Source organism: Cottoperca gobio, unplaced genomic scaffold, assembly GCF_900634415.1.
Source record: "Cottoperca gobio unplaced genomic scaffold, fCotGob3.1 fCotGob3_200arrow_ctg1, whole genome shotgun sequence".
Classification (NCBI taxonomy): domain Eukaryota; kingdom Metazoa; phylum Chordata; class Actinopteri; order Perciformes; family Bovichtidae; genus Cottoperca; species Cottoperca gobio.
Window position 1 is genome coordinate 474,661 of NW_021166839.1, and position 25,831 is coordinate 500,491.

Sequence of the window (25,831 nt, forward strand, 5' to 3'; positions counted from 1 at the left end):
ATCTTGAGTTGAGTTAAAGCTGTCCAACCTGTTGATTATATATTTTTTCTAACTGTCTCTTTGATAGCATTATTTCATATTAATCATAATTAATTCATAATTAATTAATTAATTATCGAGCCCCTCCTTAAAGGAAGGCCTTCCTGTATCTGAGGACTGATGCACACTGTTTTAAAACGCCTGTTATATGATATATAACAGGCGTAGTGTTAGAGTTCTTGATATTGGTGTCCCAAGACAAGACTCTTTAATTATTTCTTCTGTGTAACCTTGTGCTCTTCCAGCCCCTCCTGGCCCCGTGGTGAACCCCAGTGTGACAGACACAACCAACAGCACCATCAGCCTGAGCTGGACCGCCCCTGCCAACAATGGTGGCAGCCCCGTCATTGGATACTTGGTGGAGTGCAAGAAGGGCGAGGCCAAAGACTGGGTCCGCTGCAACGTGCCCAGGAACCTGCAGGAGACCAGCTACTCCATCCAGAACCTGGAGCACAAGGCAGAGTACCAGTGCCGCATCACGGCCATCAACAAGGTCGGCTTCGGCGAGCCCGTGGAGGTACCGGGCAAGCACGTCGCCAAGGACATCATTAGTACGTATGATCTCAACTTCTGCTGTGTATTAAGATTGTGTAGGACAGTGAGTGTAAGAAAAACAGAGTATCATCCACATAACGAGGTACCACCTTAATAATTCATTTTTAGGATTATTTAGGCCACGTTTAAAAAAAAATGTTCTGGTATATTTCCATACTTATTATATCCCTCCAAAACGTAGCTTTTTTATTGTTTTTATTATAAATGAGCACAAAACGAGACGTTTTTTGCTCCACTTGCAGCAGTAATAAGACAACAATAAGACTCTCTCCTCTGTGTGTTCATGCAGTTCCACCAGAGGCCGAGCTGAGTGCGGAGCTGAAGGCGGGCTTGGAGCTGCACGCCGGCACCACCATGAGGCTACAGGCCACCATCAAGGGCAGCCACGCTCCCAGGAGCATCTGGGCCAAGATGAACACCAACATCAAGGACCGGCAGGGCGTTATCATGAAATCCTCCAACACCGACACCTTGTTGATGGTGGAGAACGTGAACAGATACGATGCTGGGAAATACATCCTGAGCTTGGAGAGCTCGGCCGGCATGAAAATGTACACCATCGTGGTCAAGGTCTTTGGTGAGTGGACAACCTTTTATCTATTCATGTACATTCACTCAAGGGCTACTCTTAAGAACACATTTGAGGTACTTGTACTTTAATATGAGTAGTTTCTTTCCATGCCACTTCTGCTTCTATTACATTGCATCCCTTTTTACTGCACTACTTTTATTTGACATTATGTTACTTTACAGAATTATGAATTTCAAACACAATACATTTGAAAACCTTGTAAAATATGAGAAAAAGTTACCAAAAAGTATATTTAAGTAAAGCTGAAACTATCAGTGGGTTTGTTTTTAGTTAGTTCATAATTCCAGCTTCTTTAATGTGAAGATTTGCTGCTTTTCCTTTTAATTATTTGAATTCATTTTTTGCTCCTCTGATATGAAGTGAATGCTTTCCTCTCAGTCTGCATTGATTATATTCTGTAGAGACTGACTGAGCTGGTCCAAACATAAATATATTATGAATAAAATAATATAAAATCAGTTTATGGTTTAGGCACTGTCCTAACGTGCTGTATCTGCAGATACTCCCGGACCTCCCACCAACCTGATGGTGAAAGAGTCCTGCAAGGACAGCGCCTCCATCTACTGGGACACTCCTCTGATCAACGGCGGCTACGAAGTCACCCACTACATCGTGGAGAAGCGTGACACGGAGAGGAAGGCCTGGTCCATCGTCTCCAACAACTGCGCCATGACATCCTTCAAGGTGCCAGACCTGGACGCCGGGCGCTCCTACTGCTTCAGAGTGTCAGCGGTGAACCAGCTCGGTGTCGGAGAGTGCTGCGAGACGGCCGACTCAGTCAAAGCATCTGGTGGGTTTCACCACACAATTGGACATTACGTTTTCTTTAGTTTTTGATTCTTGCAAAATCATTCTCACCACACTCATTGTACTTCTCCAGAGGAACCGGGACCGGTCATGGACTTCAAGACTCTACTGATCACCAAGGACTCCTGCACCCTGAGCTGGAAGAAACCCCTCACCGACGGAGGCAGCCGCATCATCTGCTACCTGCTGGAGGTGCTCAACGGGGAAGACAAGTACAAGGAGCTGATGAGGTCCAAGAACATGCAGTACAGTGCCAAGGACCTGGTGGAGGACCGGGAGTACAACTACAGAGTGAAGGCTGTGAACGACTCCGGAGAGAGCGCCACCAAGGAGCTGGTGGTGGTCGCCAAGGACCAGATCAGTGAGTCAGACATTTATTATCTCAAGACAAACTTCTCGAGCTGTAGCCTCTCGTTTTTACTCACCAAGCACATGGAAAACAAATCAAACGGAATCACGAGACAGTGAGCGCAGATGAGAAACAATCAAAAGAAGAAGAAAAGGCACAATGATAGCATTACTGAAAATATTTTTAAATAAGTGATGACAAAGAACATATATTTACAATAGAATAGAAATAACTTTATCGTCTACTTTTGGTGTGCAAAAACTGTAAAAAATGTAACATTAAAACATATCACAGGACAGGACATATTAAAATACAATTACATAAAAACACAAAACAGGAAGCTTCATTAACTAGTTTATTATAACAATTTGGCAGATGCTAATTCCGATGTTTTGTTGTTGTTGTTTATTTAGTTTGTGTTGTTATTATTTTCTCTTCATTATAAACAATAACTGAACTGTTATAAAGTCATTCATCATTTTATTACACTTTCTATAAATCAGCACAAAATCCACAACCTTTAGTATTAGTTTCTTTAATAACTGCTTCGAAACACTTTTAGCTGCTTTACACACCAACTCAATGAGAAGAAGTTTCAGTACCTACATAATATACATTCAACTTGTGAAACATAAATTAAATGTAATTAAATGTAAAAGTGATTAGAAACATAAAGGACTTAACTTTAAGTTAAAATAAATGATTTAATGGCCTACAGCTGCAGCTATTAACGGCTGTCCAGGTAAATTTGGCAACCCATTTTAATTTTTTTATTCGTCTGAGAGAACAGAGCCACACGCTGCCTCTGATTATAGTCGAGTCATTTAAAATACTTGTTCCTCCTCTGCAGTTCATCCCAGCTGTGACCTGAGGGAGTTGCCCAACATGTGCTACATCGCCAAGGAAGGCAGCACCGTGCGTCTGAAGATCCCCATCATTGGCAAACCTACGCCCAAGGTCTCCTGGAAGAAAGGAGATGAGGAGAACCTGACAGACAGTGGCCGGGTGTGTGCAGAGTCTTCTGCTGTCAACACCACCCTCCTGATCCGGGACTGCCAGAGGAGCGATGCCTCCAAGTACACCATCACCCTAAGGAACAGCGCGGGAAGCAAGGAGTCCGCCATCTTCATCAGGTAGGACCTCTTATACACATAAGAGTCCCAATAAGTTACTGGGATACCCTTTCACACCGTGCCATGGGGATGCTGGAATAGATGGGGAGGGGCAGCCAGCAAGTGGAGCTAATGCAACACTTATGGATGCAAACCGCCAATAAACTAAGCAGCCGAAAAAGAGGGTGGGACGAGGTCAGATGTACGTGTACGTTTGGCTGCTGCTTTATGTCGCAGAGTCTGCATTCCCTCAAGTTCAATTTCATGAAAATCTGAAATGATTTATTCAAGAACATGGCGGGCAAGGAGCTGTTTGTGTCTGCTGCCAATATTCTCGTAATGTATTTCACATTCGAAAAGTCTGTGAGACAAACAACAACATTGGTGTAAATTCTAAACCGTAAATAAGTAGCAGATCCAAATCTCTTCTTGGTCTTTGCTCGTCAATGTTACTGCTTTCATGTGAAAGGGGCTAAACTGTACATGTGATGAGAATATAATACAACATGAAGAATACATCACGTATACCCATGCATCACTGGCTGTGTATAAACTAATCTCCGTCTCCTCTCAGGGTGGTGGGGAAACCTGGCATCCCAATTGGACCCGTGAAGTTCAAAGACGTTACTGCGGACGGTGCAACGCTGAAGTGGGTCGCTCCGAAGGACGACGGTGGCTCTGAGATCACAAACTACATCCTGGAGAAGAGGGACTTTGTCACCAACATGTGGGTGACTGTGTCCTCCACCGTGGAGAGCAACAGCATGAGGGTGACCGGCCTCCACGAGGGCACCGAGTACATCTTCAGAGTCTGCGCTGAGAACAAGTACGGCGTCGGAGAGGGACTCAAGTCCGACCCCATCGTTGCTAAACATCCATTCAGTAAGTGGCTGAATGTTTGACATCCAGAATAATGGTCACAAAGCCTGTCCTTACTAACAAACTGAGAGATGTACTAATTCTTCTTTTCTCAGTTTTCAAAAGTATGAACAGAGCCTGTTTTCAGATATATAAAGACTAAGACTAAATGAATCATTGTACTTATTACCAAGCTGTAATGTGATGTGTATTTTATTGTATGTCCATATGTGTATTGTATTGAAAGCTGTATATTTTAACCACGCTGCGTCTGTTTAAAAGAGTTTTAACAGAGCCACAAACTCAATAAATTCTATTTAAATTGAACAAAGTGTTGAATTTAACAAATGAGCTTCTCCTGGCTTACAATACAACCCTTTACCTCCAGATGTTCCCGATGCTCCTCCTCCACCTGAGATTATGAGCATGCGGCACAACTCTGCTTACCTGGCTTGGAATGACCCCAGGAAGACTGGAGGGTCCCCCATCACAGGTGTGCCTCTCGACACACGTCGAGTGCATTCTACTATCTATGTTGTGTTTTATTAATGTCATACCTGTTGTTTTGTATCATATTATTTGACATACATTTTATCTTTGATTCCTATAGAATCTTTTTTGAGCAATGTCTTTATTGATTTTTCCTAAGCATTTTACATTTTACCGATTTACATTTTATATCATTTAAAACATCATTACATTTGTTTTTCAGGGTATATGCTATTCTTTCCCATGTATTGCACCATATTCATAAGCCACAGTTTTGTCTTCCAGATAAAAGTTATCATTCATTTACCAGCAATATAAAAATCAATCTATTAAAGTGTCGGGTTTATTACTGTTGGCAGGTTACATAAGTCTGCATCAATCGTATTGAAGTAGCTTTAAATGAGTGTTGCCTCTTCTTCTTATAGAATAGTAATATAAATGATACAATTCTTTATCTATATGACATGTTTGTGGTCTTAATGTGGACTTTGCCCCCCCCCCTACTCTACATTCAGGCTACTTTGTTGAGTTCAAGGAGAGGAACAGTATGCTGTGGAAGAGGACGAGCCCGAGTGCCCTGAGGATGAAGGAGCACAAAGTAACAGGGCTGACTGAAGGTCTGGAGTACGAGTTTAGAGTCATGGCGACTAATCTGGCCGGCACCGGCAGACCGAGCGCCCCCACCGATCCACAGGTGGCCCTGGACCCCATCGGTGAGTGTTAACCGTGTGACAAATTACTAATTCTGTGAAATATGCAACAATGCATTCATGTTGTTAATATCTGTATCACTAGATGCCCCTGGGAGACCTGATGTGATCAGCATCACCAGAAGCACCGTGACCCTGCAGTGGAGCGAGCCGCAGTTCGATGGCGGCCACAGACTGACCGGCTACATCGTGGAGCGCCGCGATCTGCCCTCGAAGATCTGGGTGAAAGCCAACACTGTGAATGTTGTGGACCCGGCTTACACTGTCACCGACCTGCAGGAGGGCTGCAAGTACGAGTTCAGGATCAGGGCGAAGAACTCCGCCGGTGCTCTCAGCCCGCCCTCGGAGCAGACGGATACCATCATCTGCTCAGATGAATATGGTGAGATATGAAACTATAAGGAATGCCCCCGTTGATCGGACCATGTTCAGTTAAAATCTGCCATGGGGAGAGAGCCTTAATGCTTTTCTAGTCTCCTAAAAGGAACCAACCAATTTTTGGGATTCTTTATACAGTAACTCTCCATCAACACGTCCATTTTCTTCCCGATAATTCTACATAGTGAACATAAATAACAGCGTAACATCAATGATTATCTTGGCATAATGCATGCTACATAATGTTTCTCCTATTTTGTCCGACAGCTGCCCCGACCATCATTATCGATGCTCAGGTGATGGAGGGTCTGACCGTCCGAGCCGGCGATACCATTGTAATCACTGCCACAAGCATTTTAGGAAAACCTGCACCTACCTCATGCTGGTCGAAGGGAGGAAAGTATTTCAAACCCTCTGATCTGGTTCATATCGAGACCACTGCAACTTCTTCCACTCTGTCCGTCAAGTACGCCAGCAGGAAGGACTCCGGGGACTACATCATCACTGCCAGCAATCCCTTTGGTGTAAAGGAGGAAAACGTGAAGGTCACAGTTCTGGATGCTCCTGGAGTTCCTGGGCCCATGGAATGCACCGGCATCTCCTCTGAGAAGGTCACTCTTACCTGGACAGCTCCCACCATAGACGGAGGCTCCCCTATCAAGTACTACACCCTGGAGAAGAGAGAGACCAGCCGCCTGCTCTGGACCATCCTGGAGGAGAAGGTCATCGACTGTCACTACGTGGCCAACAAGCTCATCCAGGGCAACGAGTACTTCTTCAGAGTCTCTGCTGTGAACCAGTACGGCGCTAGTGAGCCATCTCACTCTGAGGCCGTCAAGATGGTCGATAGATTTGGTACGTGCACTTACTTTATGTTCCTCAATTTATCTTACATCCTACGTTTCTGAGACACTACAGGTTCAAACATGTCACTTGTGTGATCTTCTTTGAGACTAGTGGAAATTTAACTAACTTTGTCTGTTTGTGTCTGTAGATTTCTCCTAAATTCACCAACAGTTACATTACAAAATGCCTCATTTGCATATTCTAACACAACATTTCAGAAAACTTAGTAATATAAACAGTAATTGTGTTAATGTGAGTAATGAAGTGGGGAAGTTTCATGTTGATATCTATTATTTACATGTTTTACCCTATTCACCTGTAGTGTCTCCTGTTAAAGATAAAATGTCTTCACTTAGATTCATGAATGTGTTTCTTCGATCTCTGCGTGTAGGTCCTCCTGGTCCACCATCTAAACCAGAGGTTGAGAAAGTTGATGGACATTCAGCCACGGTGACCTGGAGGAGGCCGGCTGAGGACGGAGGAAGTGACATCCTAGGGTACTGTGTGGAGAAGAAGGAGAAAAGGGGGATGAGATGGGTCAGGGCGTCCAAGAAATCCATCGCTGAGCTCAGCTACGAAGTGACCAGTCTCACCGAGGGCATTGAGTACGAGTTCCGTGTTCTGGCGGAGAACAAAGCCGGCTTTGGAGAACCGAGTGAACCATCCATGACTGTCAGAACCATAGTGGCCGCCTGTAAGTAAAAACAAGTGTTTCCAATTATCTCTCATGTTAAGATACTTTATTAAATTAAGTTTTTGTAGAATGCTTTTTATTTTACTTTTCTACGTTATTTTGGACCACATTGGCAGAAATTCTTTAGTTTATACATTTACAGAATTCTTCTTCTTTTCAAATGTTTACAATGTGAATACAGAACACATAGATGGGATTTTTTCATTTGACATAAAAACATCTTTTTAAATAATGAACATAAACATAAATATGCATTTTCCACTTCTCCTAAATTTCCTCAAATTGGAATTCCTGAAGCCTTACATAGAAGTTAATTATTTATATTAGAAGGATTTCAGAAATAAAATAAAGTCAAGTCAATTCAAACTTAATTTGTATAGCACATGTTGACTGCTGGCACATAATAAAATTGAATACAAAGCAAACAACAGAAGAAAACTATAAACATATTAAATATATCACACCAGTCCTCCATAGATAGGTTATCTGGCATAAGCCATTTCTTGGTAATTTCTTTTCTAGCAGCTACACTCAGTATTATAATTAAATATTATATATTTATTTTTAATATTTGTTGAATGTAGAAGCCCAAAAAGGAGTTTGTCCAAATTAAAAATAATGTTTGTCCCAAATATAGTCTAATTCTGTATAAATCTTCCGCCAAAAAGTATTTACTTTTGGACGAGTATATTTAGTTTTAAAAGACACTAACCACTTATTTTATACCTGACAGTTGTGCCTGGACCTCCAGTCAATCCAAGAGTCACAGACACAACCAAGACCACTGCCACTCTGAACTGGGGGAAACCTCTGGATAATGGAGGACTTGAAGTCACTGGATATGTGATTGAGCACAAGAAGGAAGGAGCAGAAGAATGGGTTAGAGACACCCCTTCATCTCCACTTAGGATCACAGAGTTTGTTGTTCCCAAGCTGGAAACTGGTGCAAACTACCACTTCAGAATAAGCGCTGTGAATGCTAAGGGAGTGGGTGTACCAGCTGAAACTCAGGAACTGATTGAGATTGTGGAGCGTGCAGCTGAACCAGGTTTCGAGCTGGATATTGAGCTGAGAAGAACCCTTGTTGTCAGGGCTGGCTGCTCCATTCGCCTCTTTGTGCCAATCAAGGGGCGTCCTTCACCTACCGTCACCTGGACCAGGGAGGGGGGTCCTATCCCGCGCGCAGTCATTGACAGCACCGAGTCCTTTACAATGCTGATCATCCCAGAGAGTTCGAGAATTGATGTGGGTAAATATGAACTTACCCTGGAAAACTCTGCTGGAAAGAAGAGTGCCGATATAAATGTGAGAGTCCTTGATTCACCTGGACCTCCAATCAACCTGAAACCAATCAAGATTGACAAGGACAGCATTACTCTTCAGTGGGAGATGCCTCTCATTGATGGTGGAGCCAAGATCACCAACTACATCATTGAGAAGAGAGAATCAACACGCAAGGCTTTTGCTACTGCTATTACACATTGTCCGACCACTTCAGTCAGGATCGGTGACCTGGGTGAAGGCTGTGAGTACTACTTCAGAGTGTCTGCCGAGAATGAGTATGGCATTGGTGAGTCGGTGGAAACTGCTGATCCAATTCGTGCATCACAGGCACCAACTCCTCCAGAGAGTATTATTCCTACTGATATCACCAAGAACTCTGTTAGCCTGGCTTGGACCAAACCCAAGCACGATGGTGGAAGCAGAATTACGGGATATGTCCTTGAAGCCCAGAAGAAGGGATCTGATCCGTGGACACATGTAACAGCAGTCAAGACCATGGACTTCACAGTGAAGAATCTTAATGAGAATGAGGGGTACATTTTCCGTGTAATGGCTGTAAACCACTCGGGTAGAAGCGCGCCACGTCAGAGCAAACCTATTGTTGTCAAGGATTCTACTTCCCTGCCTCAGTTTGACCTCCGTGGTGTATGTCAGAAGACTGTTATTGCCAAGGCAGGAGATGACATCAAGGTTGAAATTCCAGTGATGGGACGTCCAAGACCAACTATCTCTTGGCAAAAGGATGGCGCAGCCCTGAAGCTCACACAGAGAACCAACGCAGAAACCACTGCTGCTACTGTTACTCTCAGCATCGGTGAATGCACCAGAGGTGACAGCGGTGTGTACACCATGACGGGAAAGAATATTGTTGGCTCTGTGACAGAAAACATCATCGTCAAAGTACATGATGTACCCGGGCCCCCGAAAGGACCAGTTAACATTGTGGAGATATCTCGTACCTTTTGCGTCTTTGCATGGGACACACCTGAGAATGACGGAGGTGTTCCCATCAACAACTATGTGGTTGAGATCAGAGACACAACTTCCCAAACATGGACAGAGCTGTCTTCGACTGTAATCCGTACCATGTTCAAAGCCATCCGCTTAACCACTGGATCAGAGTACCAGTTCAGAGTAAAGGCTAAGAACAGATATGGTGTTGGACCTCCCATCACCTCAGGGGTGGTGGTGGCTGCCTATCCATTCAAAGCCCCTGGACCTCCTGGTACTCCTGGTGTTGTCGCATTTACCAAGGACTCAATAACAGTTGGCTGGAATGAGCCTGTGGCTGATGGTGGAAATGAAGTCATTGGTTATCATGTTGAGAGGAAAGAAAGAAGCAGCATCATGTGGCAAAAGATCAGCAAGAGCCTTGTAAAAGGAAACCTCTATAAATCCACCGGGCTTGAAGATGGAGTTGCCTATGAGTTCCGTGTCATGGCTGAAAACATGGCTGGAATTGGTAAGCCCAGCAAGGCTTCAGAAGCAATACTAGCCTTGGACCCTGTAGACCCACCAGGTCAGCCTGAGCCAATATTTGTCAACAATAATGTCATCACCATTCAGTGGACAAAGCCTGAGTACGATGGTGGTTTCAAAATCACTGGCTACACAGTGGAGAAGAAAGAACTGCCTGCTGGCCGCTGGATGAGGGCCAACTTTACCAACATCACTGAGACGGCATTCACTGTCAGCGGACTGACTCAAGACGCCTCCTATGAGTTCCGTGTTATGGCCAGAAACTCAGCAGGTGCAGTGAGCGTGCCCTCTGATGCCTCTGACCCAATTATCTGCAAAGATGACATTATTGAGCCACGCATTATGGTTGATGCCATCTTTAAGGATATTGTTCTACTGAAGGCAGGAGAGTCCTTCAAGCTTGATGCTGACATTGCTGGTCAACCAACCCCATCTATGATTTGGACCAAGAATGGAAAGGAGGTTGAGAACACGATGAAGTTGGAGGTCAGGTTCACAGAACTGACAACCACTCTGACTAACAAGGACTCTGTCAGATCAGATGGAGGAGAATTTATTTTGACTGCCACTAATGTCGGTGGATTTGCTAAGCACATCTTTAACGTTAAAATACTTGACAGACCTGGACCACCAGTTGGACCTATGGAGGTATCTAATGTCAACGCTGAAAACTGTGTACTAACCTGGGCTCCACCTGCAGATGATGGAGGTGCTAAGATTGAAGGATACGTGATTGAGAAGCGCGAGTCAAGCAGACTTGTTTGGACCAATGTGGTTTCAGACCTGCAAGTTACACAATACAAGGTGACCAAGCTGCTCAAAGGAAATGAATACATATTCAGAGTTATGGCTGTAAACAAATATGGTGTTGGTGAGTATCTTGATTCAGAACCCACTATTGCAGACAACCCATATGTGGTTCCAGATGCTCCAACGAATCCTGAGGTGACAGCTATCACTAAAGATTCAATGTTTGTTATGTGGCAAGTGCCTAAGAGTGATGGTGGGACTCCCATCACCAACTACAATATTGAAAGGAAAGATAAAATAGGTCTCCGCTGGGTCAAATGCAACAAGAGGAAGGTCAAAGATCTACAAGTTAAGGCAACAGGCCTTATTGTCGGACATGAATATAAATTCAGAATAATTGCTGAGAATCTTTCCGGAGTGAGTGCACCAAGTGCCTCGAGTCCATTCTACAAGGCAACTGATGCACTGTACGCGCCAGGTGCCCCATGCAACCCCAGAATCGTGGACACATCCAAGTCCTCCATTACTGTCGCCTGGAACAAGCCTGTCTATGATGGTGGCTCTGACATCACTGGCTACATTGTGGAGACCTGCATCCCATCTGAAAAGGAGGAAGAGGGGGAATGGACCATTGTGACACCTAAAGAAGTACTCCTTGCCACCTCATTCACCATTATTAACCTGAAGGAGAACCAAGAGTACAAGATTAACATCTCTGCTGTCAACAGTGAAGGAGTTGGAGAGGCAGCATCTGTACCTGGCAATGCTAAGGCAGAGGACAGGCTCCTTCCACCTGAGATTGATTTGGATGCTGAGCTTCGCAAGGTTGTCAGTCTTAGAGCTTGCTGCTCACTTAGACTGTTTGTGCCTATCAGAGGCCGTCCAGCTCCTCAGGCTAAATGGACCAAAGGTGATAGTGAGCGTGTTGAGAGGGCAACCATTGACAGCACAACATCATATACGTCACTTGTAATTGAAAATGTCAACAGATTTGACAGTGGAAAGTACAATCTTACAGTTGAAAATGACTCTGGCTCCAAGACAGTTACAGTCCAGGTCAGGGTGCTTGACACACCAAGTGCCCCGCAAAATCTGAAGATTACTGCTGTTACAAATGAAGCTGTCACTCTGACTTGGGATCCACCAGCGAATGATGGAGGAGTTAAGATTAAGAACTATATTGTTGAAAAACGTGAGTCCACAAGGAAAGCATATGCCACAGTCAGTGCTAACTGCCATCACACCACCTTTACAGTAGACCACCTCTTGGAAGGATGCAACTATTACTTCAGAGTTTTGGCTGAGAATGAATATGGCATTGGCCTGCCTATTGAGTCTGGTGAATCAGTTAAGGTGTCTGAGAAACCACAGCCACCTGGCAAAGTCACACTTAAGGATGTTACCAAGAGCAGTGTCACCCTTTCCTGGGAGAAGCCAGTGCATGATGGTGGCAGCAGAGTGGGTTGTTATGTTGTTGAGATCCAGCCTAAGGGTGTTGATAAGTGGAGCCAGTCTGTGATTGTAAAGGAAACAGAAGCTACTATAAAAGGACTCAATGCAGGTGAAGAATACATGTTCCGTGTAGCAGCAAGAAATGAGAAAGGAACAAGTGACCCACGTCAAATTGGTGTGCCTGTGATCGTGAAAGATCTTGTGATTGCACCTACAGCCAAAATGTTGTTCAACACATTCAGTGTGTTAGCAGGAGAAAACCTGACAGTTGAGGTCCCATATGTCGCACGTCCCAAAGCAGCTGTCTCCTGGATAAAAGATGGTGAGCCTCTGAAGAGAACTACAAGAGTGAACTTTAGTGGAACAGACACAATGCTGAAACTCATCTTAAAAGAGACTACTAGAGATGATGTTGGACAGTACCTTATTACTTTAAGCAACACAGCGGGAGAGACAACAGCAGACATTGGCATTGTTGTACTTGACAAACCGGGTCAGTCGGGTGGTCCAGTTAAGGTGGAGGAGGTCACTTCTGACAGTGTAAGCATCTCTTGGAATCGACCAGAATATGATGGTGGTTGCACGATCAAAAACTACATTGTGGAAAAGAGAGACTCATCCACAACTACCTGGATGGTTGTATCTCCTAACCTTGCAAGGACCAAAATCAAGGTAGGCAGGTTGAAGACAGGCTCTGAGTATCAGTTTAGAATCACAGCAGAAAACAGATATGGAAAAGGCCCGGCCCTTCTCTCAGAGTGTATTGTGGCTCAATACCCATTCAAGCTCCCGGGACCCCCAGGAACTCCATCCATTGCAGTCTGCACCAAGGACAGCATGACGGTGGCCTGGAATGAACCTATAAATGATGGTGGAAGCACTGTCTTGGGCTACCATCTTGAACGCAAAGAGAGAAACAGCATCCTTTGGGTAAAACTTAACAAGTCTCTTATTACTGACCAAACCTTCAAGACCAATGATCTGGAATCAGGAATGGAGTATGAATACAGAGTTTATGCTGAAAACATTGTCGGAACAGGCAAAGTGAGCAAAGTGTCTGAGGGACGTATTGCTAGAGATCCTTGTGATCCCCCTGGCACCCCAGAGGCAACAAAGATTGCTAAGGACTCCATGACCATAGTTTGGACCAAGCCTGAATATGATGGTGGTGCAAAGGTTACAGGCTACATTGTGGAAAAGAAGGACCTTCCTGAAGGTCGTTGGGTGAAGGCTAACTTCACCAACGTCATTGAGACTGAATATGTTGCAACTGGACTCGTGCAGGAGAATCAGTATGAGTTCCGTGTCATTGCCAGAAATGCTGCTGGTGTTTTCAGTATGCCTTCTTATAGCACCGGTCCTATTACTGCCAGGGATGAGATTGAACCACCAAGCCTCAGCATAGACCCAGAGTATACCCAGACTGTTGTGGTTAATGCTGGAGACAACTTCAAGATTGATGCTGATGTTCGTGGAAAACCATTGCCCTCTATCCACTGGATGATGGGAGAGCAGGAACTTGGCAACACTATTCATAGAGAAATTAAGAACACACCTATCACAGCTTATATATCTGTCAAGGAAGCTAAACTTACCGATGGAGGACAATACACTCTGCTGCTGAAAAATCCAGGAGGGGAAAAGGTTGTGCAAGTCAATGTTGTTGTTCTAGATAAACCTGGAGAACCACAGGGACCTCTTGTTGTTACAGGAATAACCAAAGACCGATGCTGCCTTGCATGGAAAGCACCACTGCAAGATGGTGGCAGCAAGATCTCTCACTACATTGTAAAGAGGAGAGAGACAAGTAGACTTGTCTGGACTGTTGTCGACTCAAAAGTGGAGACGACTTATTTAAAGATTACTAAGCTCCTGGAAGGAAATGAGTACATCTTCAGAGTCCATGCTGTCAACCACTTTGGAGTGGGAGCACCACTCGAGTCTGCTGCTGCCATAATTAATGATCCATATGCGGCCCCTGGAACACCCAAGAGCTTGGAAGTTTCAGATATTAAAAAGGATTCAATGGTGCTGACCTGGGAGGCTCCTTCTGAAGATGGAGGCAGTCCTATCACTGGATACGTAATTGAGAAACATGACAAAGAAGGTGTAAGATGGACCAGATGCAACAGGAAAACAGTTACTGACTTGACTTTCAAGGTCACAGGACTTTTGGAAAGCCATAGTTACGAATTTAGAGTTGCAGCTGAGAATTCTGTAGGCGTTGGTGAGCCAAGCTCTGCAACTGTATACTTCAAAGCTCTTGATCCCATCTTCAGGCCTGGCCCACCACACAATCCCAGAGTAACTGACACAGCTAAAACATCTGTATTCCTGTCATGGGGCAAGCCCACCTGTGATGGAGGTTGTGAGATTCAGGGATACATTGTTGAGTGCTGCACTACCACAGAGCCAGCTGTGCCAGCTGAGGTCCCAGCTGCAGAGGCAGCTACCACAGATGTCCCTGCCGAGGAATGGGCAATGTGCACACCACCAGCAGGTGTCAAGAAGACCAAGTTTGAAGTTGTGAACCTGAAGGAAAACCAGGCATACAAGTTTAGAATATGTGCTATTAACAAAGTTGGAGTTGGTGAGCATGCTGATGTCTCTGGAGCTGTTGTTGCACAGGACAGGGCAGAAGAGCCAGACCTTGACATTGACCCAGAACTGAGAAAGATTGTGACCATTAAAGCTGGAGCTTCCCTTAGACTGTTTATTCCCATCAAAGGAAGGCCCACTCCTACTATCAAGTGGGACAAAGATGAAGCGGCACTTAAAGAGACAGCTCAGGTCGAGGTGACCAGCAGTTACTCATCCCTTGTAATTGACAAGATGAGCAGAAATGACAGTGGAAAATACACCATCACTGCAGAGAACGCCAGTGGAACCAAATCTGCATATGTTGTCGTTCGTGTTCTAGACACACCTAGTGCTCCTGTTAATTTGAAAGTGAAAGAAATTACAAACCAGTCGGTGACACTTGTATGGGAGCCACCTCTGCTAGATGGCGGGTCCAAGATCAAGAACTACGTTATTGAAAAGAGAGAAAGCACACGCAAAACATATGCTGCTGTTGTAACAAATTGTCATGCTCTTTCGTGGAAGATCGAGCCGCTCCAGGAGGGTTGTAGTTACTACTTCAGAGTCCTTGCTGAGAATGAACATGGTGTTGGCCTGCCTGCAGCAACTATAGATCCTCTTAAGGTCTCAGAGGTGCCCCAGTCTCCAAAGAACTTGATTGTTACAGATCAAACCAAAACAAGCATCTCTCTGGCCTGGGAGAAGCCTGAGTATGATGGTGGTAGCAGAGTCCTGCAGTACCTGCTCGAGGTGCAGCTTAAGGGCCAGGAAAAGTGGAACGGTGTTAACACATTTAAGACAATGGAGACTACCGTTACCAAACTGAACCCAGGAGAGGAGTATCTGTTTAGAGTTACAGCAATCAATGATAAGGGAAAGAGTGACCCCAAAGTCCTTTCTGGTCCAGTGATGACCAAGAACTTAGTCTTTGAGCCTGATATTCGACCAGCATTCAGCAGCTACAGTGTCAAAGTAGGCAAAGACCTGAGCGTTGACATTCCCTTCTTTGGACGACCTCAACCAAAAGTCTCATGGAGTAAGGATGGAGCTCCTTTGAAGTTCACAACCAGAGTTAACATTCTCAACTCACCAACACATACAACACTGAGCATTAAGGAGGCAGCCGGTGATGATGGTGGAATGTACAGTATAAATGTTGCTAACTCAGTCGGAAAGAAGGACACAACTGTTGAAATCATTGTACTTGACAAGCCTGGCCCTCCATCTGGCCCTGTGAGGTTCGATGAAATCACAACACAGAGTGTCACTCTTTCATGGGATCCACCAAAGCACAATGGTGGCTGCCAGATTTCAAACTATGTTGTACAGAAGAGAGATACTACTTCAACAACATGGGAAAATGTCAGCATCAACTATGCAAGAACCACACTCAAAGTGCCTAGACTGAAGACTGGATCAGAGTACCAGTTTAGGATCATTGCTCAGAACCGCTATGGTAAGAGTCATGGTCTGGATTCCTCTGCTGTGGTTGCTAAGTACCCATACAGAGAGCCAGGTCCACCAGGCACACCCTTCATCTCTTCTCTATCTCGGGACCACCAAATTGTTGAGTGGCACGAGCCTGTCGCAGATGGAGGCAGCCCTGTCCTTGGCTACCATCTTGAAAGGAAAGAGAGGAATAGTATTCTCTGGGTCAAGATAAACAAGACACTTATTCATGATCCTACTTTCAAGAGTTACCCCTTGGAGGAGGGTATTGAGTATGAATACAGGGTTTATGCTGAAAATATTGTTGGCATTGGCAGGTGCAGTAAGGTCTCTGAGGGCTGTGTTGCCCGTGACCCATGTGATTCTCCTGGCACACCAGAGGCCATCCATGTGACAAAAGATACCCTTATCATCCAATGGACTAAACCAGAGTATGATGGTGGCAGTAATATCACTGGCTATACCGTGGAAAGGCGTGATCTGCCAGAGGGCAGGTGGGTAAGGGCGAACTTCACTAATGTGATTGAGACCAAGTTCACTGTCACTGGTCTCACTGAAAATGCACAGTATGACTTTAGAGTCATTGCTAAAAATGCTGTTGGCACAGTCAGTAAACCATCCTACAACAGTGGACCAATCACTGTAAGTGATGAGATGGAGGCACCCAAATTCTCCATTGACCCCGAATTCACCAAGACCATTATCATCAACGCCGGAGAGACCTTCAAGCTAGACGCGGATGTCCATGGCAAGCCGCTCCCTACAATCCAGTGGTTCAAGGGTGAAAAACCAATCGAGAATACACTCAGACTAGAGATAAAGAACACAGAAAACCATGCAATGATTGTCGTTAAGGACTCTGTTAGAATTGATGGTGGAGTTTACACGCTCCAGCTAACAAATGGCGCTGGCAGTGAAACTGTTCCATTCAAGGTTGTGGTCCTGGACAGGCCCAGCCAATGTGAAGGACCCCTCCATATCGCTGGAGTAGCTGAAGATAGATGCACACTGGCATGGCGTGCCCCTCTACATGATGGAGGTAGTCCTATTAAACACTACTTCATCGAGAGAAGAGAGACTAGCCGTCTAGCTTGGACTGTTGTTTCTAACAGCTGTGAAACCACATGCTACAAAATCACCAAATTACTGGAAGGCAATGAGTATATGTTCCGTGTCATGGCGGTTAACAGTTATGGCGTCAGTGAGCCACTGGAGTCTAGCGGAGTGATTATGAAGACTCCATTTGTTCCTCCTGGTCAACCTCACATTGAGGAAGTATCCAACATTGCTCATGATGGCATGACCATCACTTGGTCAGCCCCTGAGATAGAAGGTGGCAGTGAGATTACCAATTACATAATTGAAAAGAAGGACAGACAAGGAATCAAATGGACCAGATGCAACCGACAGAAAGTCACTGATCTCTCTTTCAGAGTTACAGGCTTAACCACCGGCCATGAATATGAGTTCAGACTGGCTGCTGAGAATGTAGTTGGAGCAGGAGAGCCAAGCCTTCCAAGTTCATACTACAAGGCCAGTGATCCCAAGTACAAACCTGGTGCACCAGCATATATGAACGTGATTGACTCCACAAAGAGTTCTATTACAGTCTCATGGGGTAAGCCTCTGTCTGATGGTGGCAGTGGCATTCAAGGATACATTGTTGAAGTCTGCAAGGCTGAAGAGGAGGAATGGACCATGGTTACTCCCCCCACTGGCCTGCGTGTCAACAAATATGAAATCACCAAACTTACAGAGGGTCAAGATTACAAGATCCAGGTGTTTGCTCTGAACAAACTGGGAGTTGGTGAGCCAGCAGCTCTTTCTGGAACAGCTAAGCCAGAGGAAAGGGTGGACCCACCACTGATCCAGCTCGACTCTGAGCTGAGGAAGGGCATCATTGTGAAAGCTGGCGGATCTGTTAGAATCCATATTCCATTCAAGGGCAGGCCAACACCTGAGATTAAGTGGACTAAGGATGAGGGAGACATGACTGAAAAAGCGGTGGTTGAGAAATCTCTCAACTTCACACAGTTGTCAATTGACTCATGTGATAGGAATGAATCAGGAAAATACAACCTGAGCCTGACAAATAGCAGTGGGTCTGTGTCTGAGCTTGTTGTTGTTAAAGTCCTGGATACACCCAGCGCCCCACTGAAACTTCTTGTTCAAGAAATCAAAAAGGACTCTGTCACTCTTGTATGGGATGCCCCACTGATTGATGGAGGTTCCAAAATCAAGAACTATGTGATCGACAAACGTGAATCAACCAGAAAGGCATATGCAAATGTGTCCACAAAATGCACCACGACAACATTCAAAGTTGAGAACTTGATTGAAGGTGCTATGTACTACTTCAGAGTCATGGCTGAGAATGATTATGGAATCGGCCAGGCTGTTGAAACAAAGGCGGCTTTCAAGGCCTCCGAGGTACCACTTCCTGTTGGAAAAGTCTCCATCACTGATGTCAGCAAAGCCACTGTCTCACTGGCCTGGGAGAAACCTGAGCATGATGGAGGCAGTAGAATTGGTGGCTACCTAATTGAGATGCAACCCAAGGGTACAGATAAGTGGGGAGTTGCAACAAATACAAAGACATGCGAAGGCACTGTCACAGGACTCACATCAGGTGCAGAATACCTATTCCGTATCATTGCTTACAATGAGAAGGGAAAGAGTGAGCCAAATGTACTTGCTGCACCCGTTGTTGCAAGTGACATGACCATGGAGCCTAGCATTAAGATGCAATTCAATACCTACAGTGTATTAGCTGGAAAAGACTTGAAATTGGAGTTCCCTCTGCTTGGGAGGCCCAAACCTAAAGTTGCCTGGACAAAGGATGGTCAGTCTTTGAAGGTGACATCTAGAGTCAATGTGGTAAACACACCAACAACAACTGGAATTAAAATTACTGAGGCATGCAAGGACGACTTTGGCAAATATTCCATTACAGCAACCAATAATGTCAGCACGATCACTGAGGATGTGTCTGTCATTATCCTTGACAAGCCTGGTCCACCAAAAGGTCCAGTGAACGTTATTGAAGTGAGCAACACCTTTGTCCATCTCTCTTGGGAGCCGCCAGAGTACATGGGTGGATGCCAGGTAAAGAGCTATGTAGTGGAGAAGAGAGACACCACCACCCAAGCATGGCAGTCAGTCACCACACAGCATGCTAGAACAGCTCTCAAGGTCACCAAGCTAAAGACCGGTGCAGAATACCAGTTCAGAATCATAGCTGAAAACAGATATGGAAAGGGTGCGTCTCTGGAGTCCAAGTCCATTGTTGTTCAATATCCATACAAACCACCAGGGCCTCCAGGAACACCATTTGTAAAATCTGCAACAAAGGAAATGATGATCATTGAGTGGAATGAGCCAGTCAATGATGGTGGAAGTTCAGTAATTGGGTACCATCTAGAAAGCAAGGAGAGAAGCAGCATCATGTGGAACAAACTGAGCAAGACTCTTATCACTGATACTCAGTTCAAGATCTGTAATCTTGAGGAGGGTATTGGATATGAATTCAGAGTCTATGGTGAAAATATTGTTGGCATTGGCAGATGCAGTAAAGTGTCTGAGTCCTTTGTTGCTCGTGACCCATGTGATCCTCCTGGTGCTCCTGAAGCTATAACTATTTCTAAGACCCTAATCAAGATTCAGTGGACCAAGCCTCAGTATGATGGTGGCAGCAAAGTAAATGGATATATTGTGGAAAGGAAAGACCTTTCCTCCCCTGATGGGCGCTGGGTAAGAGCTAATTTCACAAATATAATTGAGACCGAGTATACCGTCACTGGCCTGACAGAGAATGAGCAATATGAATTCAGAGTTATTGCAAGAAATGCAGCTGGAGTCTTCAGCGAGCCATCCGACAGCTCTGGACCTATTACTGCTACTGATGAAATTGAACCACCAAGGGCCTCAATGGATCCCAAATACAAGGATGTCATTGTGGTCAATGCTGGAGAACACTTGCTTATTGATGCAGACATATATGGCAAACCAATTCCTGATATTGTCTGGCTAAAAGAGGGCAAGGAAATGGACAAAGCCCTTCGCATTGAAGTGAAAACTACACAGAAACGGGCAGCTATTACCATCAAGGATGTAACCAAGCTTGACAGTGGCCACTATGACTTCGTTCTCAAAAATCTGGGTGGTACAAAAACCTTACCTATTACTGTCAAAGTCCTTGATAAACCAGGTCCACCCCCTGGAACCATGACAGTGACAGGAATCATGGCTGACAGGTGCACACTTGCCTGGTCTGAACCAACTCTGGATGGTGGGGCTAGTATCACTCACTATGTCTTGGAGAAGAGAGAGACTAGCAGGTTGTCTTGGACAGTTGCTGCACCAAATATCAAGGGTCTGTTCTATAAACTAAAAAATTTGCTCCCTGGAAATGAATACATTTTCAGAGTCAAGGCAGTCAACAAATATGGTGTTGGCGATTGTCTTGAGAGTGAACCCATTATTGCACGCAATCCTTACAAGCCACCTAGTGCTCCTGGAACACCAGAAGGAAGTCAGATCACAAAGGACTCTTTGGTTTTGACATGGACTGCTCCAGAACAGACTGGTGGAGCTAACATTGAATGCTATCACCTTGAAAAACGAGACAAAGATAGTGTAAGGTGGACAAAATGCAACAGACAAAAGCTGACTGACAACCACTTCAAGGTCACAGGTCTGATGACGGACCACTTCTATGAGTTCCGTGTTGCTGCAGAGAATGAGGCTGGAATGGGAGACCTTAGTGAGTTGTCCCTACTTTACAGAGCGTGTGATGCCATAACACCACCTGGACCTCCACACCATCCTAAGGTGACAGACTACACAAATTGTTCTGTGTCTCTGTCCTGGGGCAAACCTGACTTTGATGGTGGTGCCTACATAAAGGGCTACATTGTTGAAATGAGGGAGTATACACTAGTGCTTGAATCAACAGAGGAGGCAGAAGTAGCACCAACAGTAGAGGCACCGGTTGAAAAAGAATGGACCATGTGCACTCCACCAACTGGCACACAAGCAACTAAACTCACTATCACTGATGTGAAAGAGGGTGGAGAGTACCAGTTCCGTGTCTGTGCCATCAACTCTGAGGGAGTGGGGGAGGCTGCTAATGTCCACAGCACTGTGGTAACTTCTGACCGGGTAGAAGCACCAGAGATCGAGCTGGACGCTGATCTCAGAAAGGTGGTATCTGTCCGTGCAGGTGGAACTCTACGTCTGTTTGTCGCCATCAGAGGAAGACCTGAACCTGCTGTGAAATGGGAGAAGGTTGAGGGTACTCTCACAGAGCATGCTGCAATTGACACCACCAGTTCATACACCATGCTTGTCATTGACAATGTTAACCGCTTTGACAGTGGCAAATACTCACTAACACTGGAGAACAGCAGTGGTGAAAAATCCGCCATTGTTGCAGTGAGAATTTTGGATACACCAAGTGCACCACAAAGCTTTTCAGTGAAGGAGCTCAAGAAGGATTCTGTGACTCTTGCCTGGGATACCCCACTCACTGATGGTGGCTCTAAAATCACAAACTACATTGTAGAGAAGAGAGAGTCTGTCAGGAAGGCCTATACTACTGTCACTAGCAACTGCTTGGCCAACTCATTCAAGATTGAAGAGTTACCTGAAGGTGGCATTTTCTACTTCAGAGTATGTGCTGTTAATAAATATGGCCAAGGACAGACGGTTGAAACCAAAGAAGTCAAAGTGTCTGAGGTACCGCTGCCACCAAGCAAGGTTAGCCTTGTAGATTTGACAAAGACCAGCGTGTCACTGGCATGGGATAAACCTGTCCATGATGGTGGAAGCAAAATAATGTGCTACAATGTAGAATTCAAGCCTAAGAGTGGAGATAAATGGGGCACAGCATGCACAGTCAAGGTGCCTGAGGCAACCATTCCTAATCTGACTCCTAATGAAGCCTATTTATTCAGAGTTGTTGCAATCAATGAGAAGGGAAAGAGTGAGCCGAAGGATCTTGGCTTGCCTGTGGTTGCAAAGGATGTTGCAATTGAACCATCGCTCAATTTACTGTTTAACACATACAGTGTAAAGGCTGGAGGCGATCTCACTCTCGAGGTTCCAGTGAAAGGCAGGCCAAAGCCTGTTGTATCCTGGAAGAAGGATGGCCTTCCTTTGAAGCAAACATCCACTTTGACCATCCTAAACACTGCTACCTCATCCAAAATTATCATCAAAGAGGCTTGCAGAGAACATGTTGGCAAGTATGAAATCACTCTGGCAAACACAGGAGGAACCGTCACAACAGATATTGGAGTTGTTGTCCTTGATAAACCCGGTGCTCCTAAAGGTTTTAAGTTAGACTCAGTGACGTCAGACAGCATTACACTGTCCTGGTCTTCACCAGATTACGATGGTGGCTGCTCCATCAGTAACTATATTGTGGAGAAGAGAGACACAAACTCACAAGAATGGCAGATGGTAGCAAGTAATGTTGCTAGAACATCTTTCAAGGCTGGCCGACTGACACATGGATCAGAGTACCAATTCCGCATCTATGCAGTCAACCGTTATGGAAAGAGTACATATCTGGATACACCAGGAATCACAGCTCAGTATAACTTCAAACAGCCTGGACCTCCTTCCACACCTATCGTGATGTTGGCCACCAAGTCTTACATGTTGGTGACTTGGAATGAGCCCGTTAATGATGGTGGTAGTCCTGTTGTGGGCTACCATCTGGAGAGAAAGGAGCGTTCTAGCATTATTTGGACAAAGTTGAACAGAGGAATGATCAAAGATACAGAATACAAAGTCAATGGAATTGAAGAGGGCATGATGTATGAATACCGCGTCTATGCTGAAAATATTGCTGGTATCGGTAAAGTTAGCAAGGCCTGTGAAGCTGTAGCAGCCAGAGATCCATGCGATCCTCCCGGCACACCTGTGGTCACTGCTGTTACCAGAACATCTGTCTCTTTGTCTTGGGATAAACCAGAGTATGATGGTGGAGCCAATGTTTCTGGCTACACCATTGAACGCAGAGACCTTCCTGAAGGACGATGGACAAGGTGCAACTTCACCAATGTGCCTGAGACCCGTTATGACGCAACAGGCCTTACAGAGAACAGTCAGTATGACTTCCGTGTCATTGCTAAGAATGCAGCTGGCCTGTACAGTGATCCGTCTGACACCACTGGACCCATCACTGTCAAGGCTGATGTGGATCCACCACGCATTATGATGGATGTCAAGTTCAGAGAGACATTGCTTGTGAAAGCAGGAGAGACTCTGCGGATTAATGCAGACCTTGCGGGACGTCCCGCCCCTGTCGTTTCCTGGACCAAGGATGGCAAAGAGATTGAGCTGAGAGCCAGAATCCAGATTGTTTCAACAGATACCAGCACTTCTGTCATTGTGAAGGATAGCATCAGAAGAGATTCTGGACAGTATGTCCTGACTCTGCAGAATATTGGCGGAAAAGTCACCATGCCAATAAACTGTTTGATTCTAGATAAGCCAGGACCCTCAGCAGGACCTCTGGAGATCACATCTCTCACAGCTGAGGCGTGCACTCTGTCATGGGGTGCTCCTCAGGAGACTGGCGGGGCTGACATCACACATTACGTTGTTGAGAAGCGTGAGACTAGCCGCTTGGCATGGACAGTAGTGGAGGGAGATGTCACAAACACATACCTCAGAGTCACAGGACTGCTCAAGGGCAACGAATACATCTTCAAGGTTTTGGCTGTCAACAAGCACGGACTTGGTGAGGCTCTGAACAGTGATGCTGTAAAGATTACAGATCCATACACCTTTGCCACTGCTCCAAATAGTGTCGATGTCACTGCCATAACTGGAGATTCAATGACCCTCACCTGGTGCAAGCCAGCCAGCAACGGAGGCAGTCCCATCACTGGATATGTGATTGAGCGCCGTGAAAAAACAGGCATGCGCTGGGTCCGTGTGAACAGAGATCCAGTTGTTGAATGTACCACAGTAGCCACCAAACTGCGTAAAGGTTGTGATTATGACTTCAGAGTCTATGCTGAAAATGCCGCTGGTCTGAGTCCTCCAAGTGAACAATCTGCATCATTCAGAGCAGCAGATGCTCTGGTTGTATCTTCTCGCCCAACAAAGCCAAAGACTGTCAGTTCAACCAAGGATAGTGTATCCATTGTCTGGAAATCACCAAGAGATGATGGCGGTGCTCACATCCTTGGATACAGTGTAGAATACAGAGAGTACGTCCGTAAACCAGAGCAACCAGAGGTTGAGGAGGAAGAGGAAGAATATGAGGAGGATGAGGAAGAGGAGGTACCTGAATCACCTGAGGAACTGGCAAGATGGGTTGAAGCTATCCCTCTTACCAAGAGCTTGGAGTTCACAATTACCGGACTAAAGACAGATGCAGAATATGAATTCTGTGTCAAGGCCATAAACAAAGTTGGCAGCAGTGTGCGTAGCCCATATTCAGATGCAGCTACAGCAATGGACAGAACTGCGGAGCCATCATTTGACGTTGACATTGAGATGCGTAAAGTACTTGTTGTCAAGAACGGCACAGCATTTACTCTCAATGTACCATTTAAGGGCAAACCTGTGCCATCAGTGGCATGGGCCAAGGAGGGCGTTGATCTGAAGGTCAGAGGAACCATTGAATCAACAGAATCCAGCACTTCACTGACCCTTGAGAAGTCAACTAGAAATGACTCTGGAGAGTACTGTGTCACCATTGAATCCCCATTGGGAACAACAACATTGCCCATAGTGGTCAAGGTGCTCGACTCTCCTGGCCCTCCGGTCAATGTTAAAGTGCCAGCAGTCACCAGGGATTCTGCTACCCTTACATGGGAAGCTCCAGAGAACGATGGTGGTGACGCAGTAAAGGCCTACCATGTTGAAAAACGTGAGGCCAGTAAGAAGGCCTGGGTGTCTGTGACCAGCAACTGCCACGCACTCACTTACAAGGTGGGAGACTTGCAGGAGGGAGCCATGTATTACTTCAGAGTTATTGGAGAGAATGAACATGGAGTGGGTGTCCCTCAGGAGGCCAAGGCTGGAACAAAGATTACAGGTAACATATGAACTGTTTTTAAATGTAGTATAGATCTGCAATGATTAGTCAATCCACAGAAAAATAAATTAATTTGTTAGTGGATTAATCGTTAAAGTAATTTTTCATGTCAGAAAATGCTGTTTTCAGCCTCTCAAATATGGGGATTTGCTGCTTTTCTCTGTTTTATATCATATTAAAGTGAATATCTTTGGGTTTTGGACTGAGACAACAAGACATTTGTCAACAACATTTTTCTCTATTTTCTGACATTTTATAGATCAAACCATATAGGCATATTTATCGATGATGAAAATAATCATTAGTTGCAGCTCTAATGTAGTAGCTGTGAAGACGATTTTATACAAACC

At 45.2% G+C, this 25,831-nt stretch overlaps 1 protein-coding gene across 19 annotated transcripts in view; it reads left to right on the forward strand.

Moving 5' to 3' along the window:
- The window catches only part of ttn.1 (titin, tandem duplicate 1), a 221,661-nt gene that overhangs the window by 161,706 nt on the left and 34,124 nt on the right, over positions 1–25,831 (forward strand). For all 19 annotated transcript variants that reach the window (XM_029426576.1, XM_029426565.1, XM_029426579.1 and 16 more), the window contains 12 exons: positions 285–590; positions 884–1,171; positions 1,686–1,976; positions 2,067–2,354; positions 3,193–3,475; positions 4,029–4,336; positions 4,701–4,805; positions 5,317–5,514; positions 5,597–5,893; positions 6,157–6,744; positions 7,127–7,429; positions 8,163–25,481. In XM_029426576.1, the coding sequence (XP_029282436.1) occupies positions 285–590; positions 884–1,171; positions 1,686–1,976; positions 2,067–2,354; positions 3,193–3,475; positions 4,029–4,336; positions 4,701–4,805; positions 5,317–5,514; positions 5,597–5,893; positions 6,157–6,744; positions 7,127–7,429; positions 8,163–25,481 (20,574 nt within the window). The remainder of the gene's footprint in view (positions 1–284; positions 591–883; positions 1,172–1,685; positions 1,977–2,066; positions 2,355–3,192; positions 3,476–4,028; positions 4,337–4,700; positions 4,806–5,316; positions 5,515–5,596; positions 5,894–6,156; positions 6,745–7,126; positions 7,430–8,162; positions 25,482–25,831) is intronic.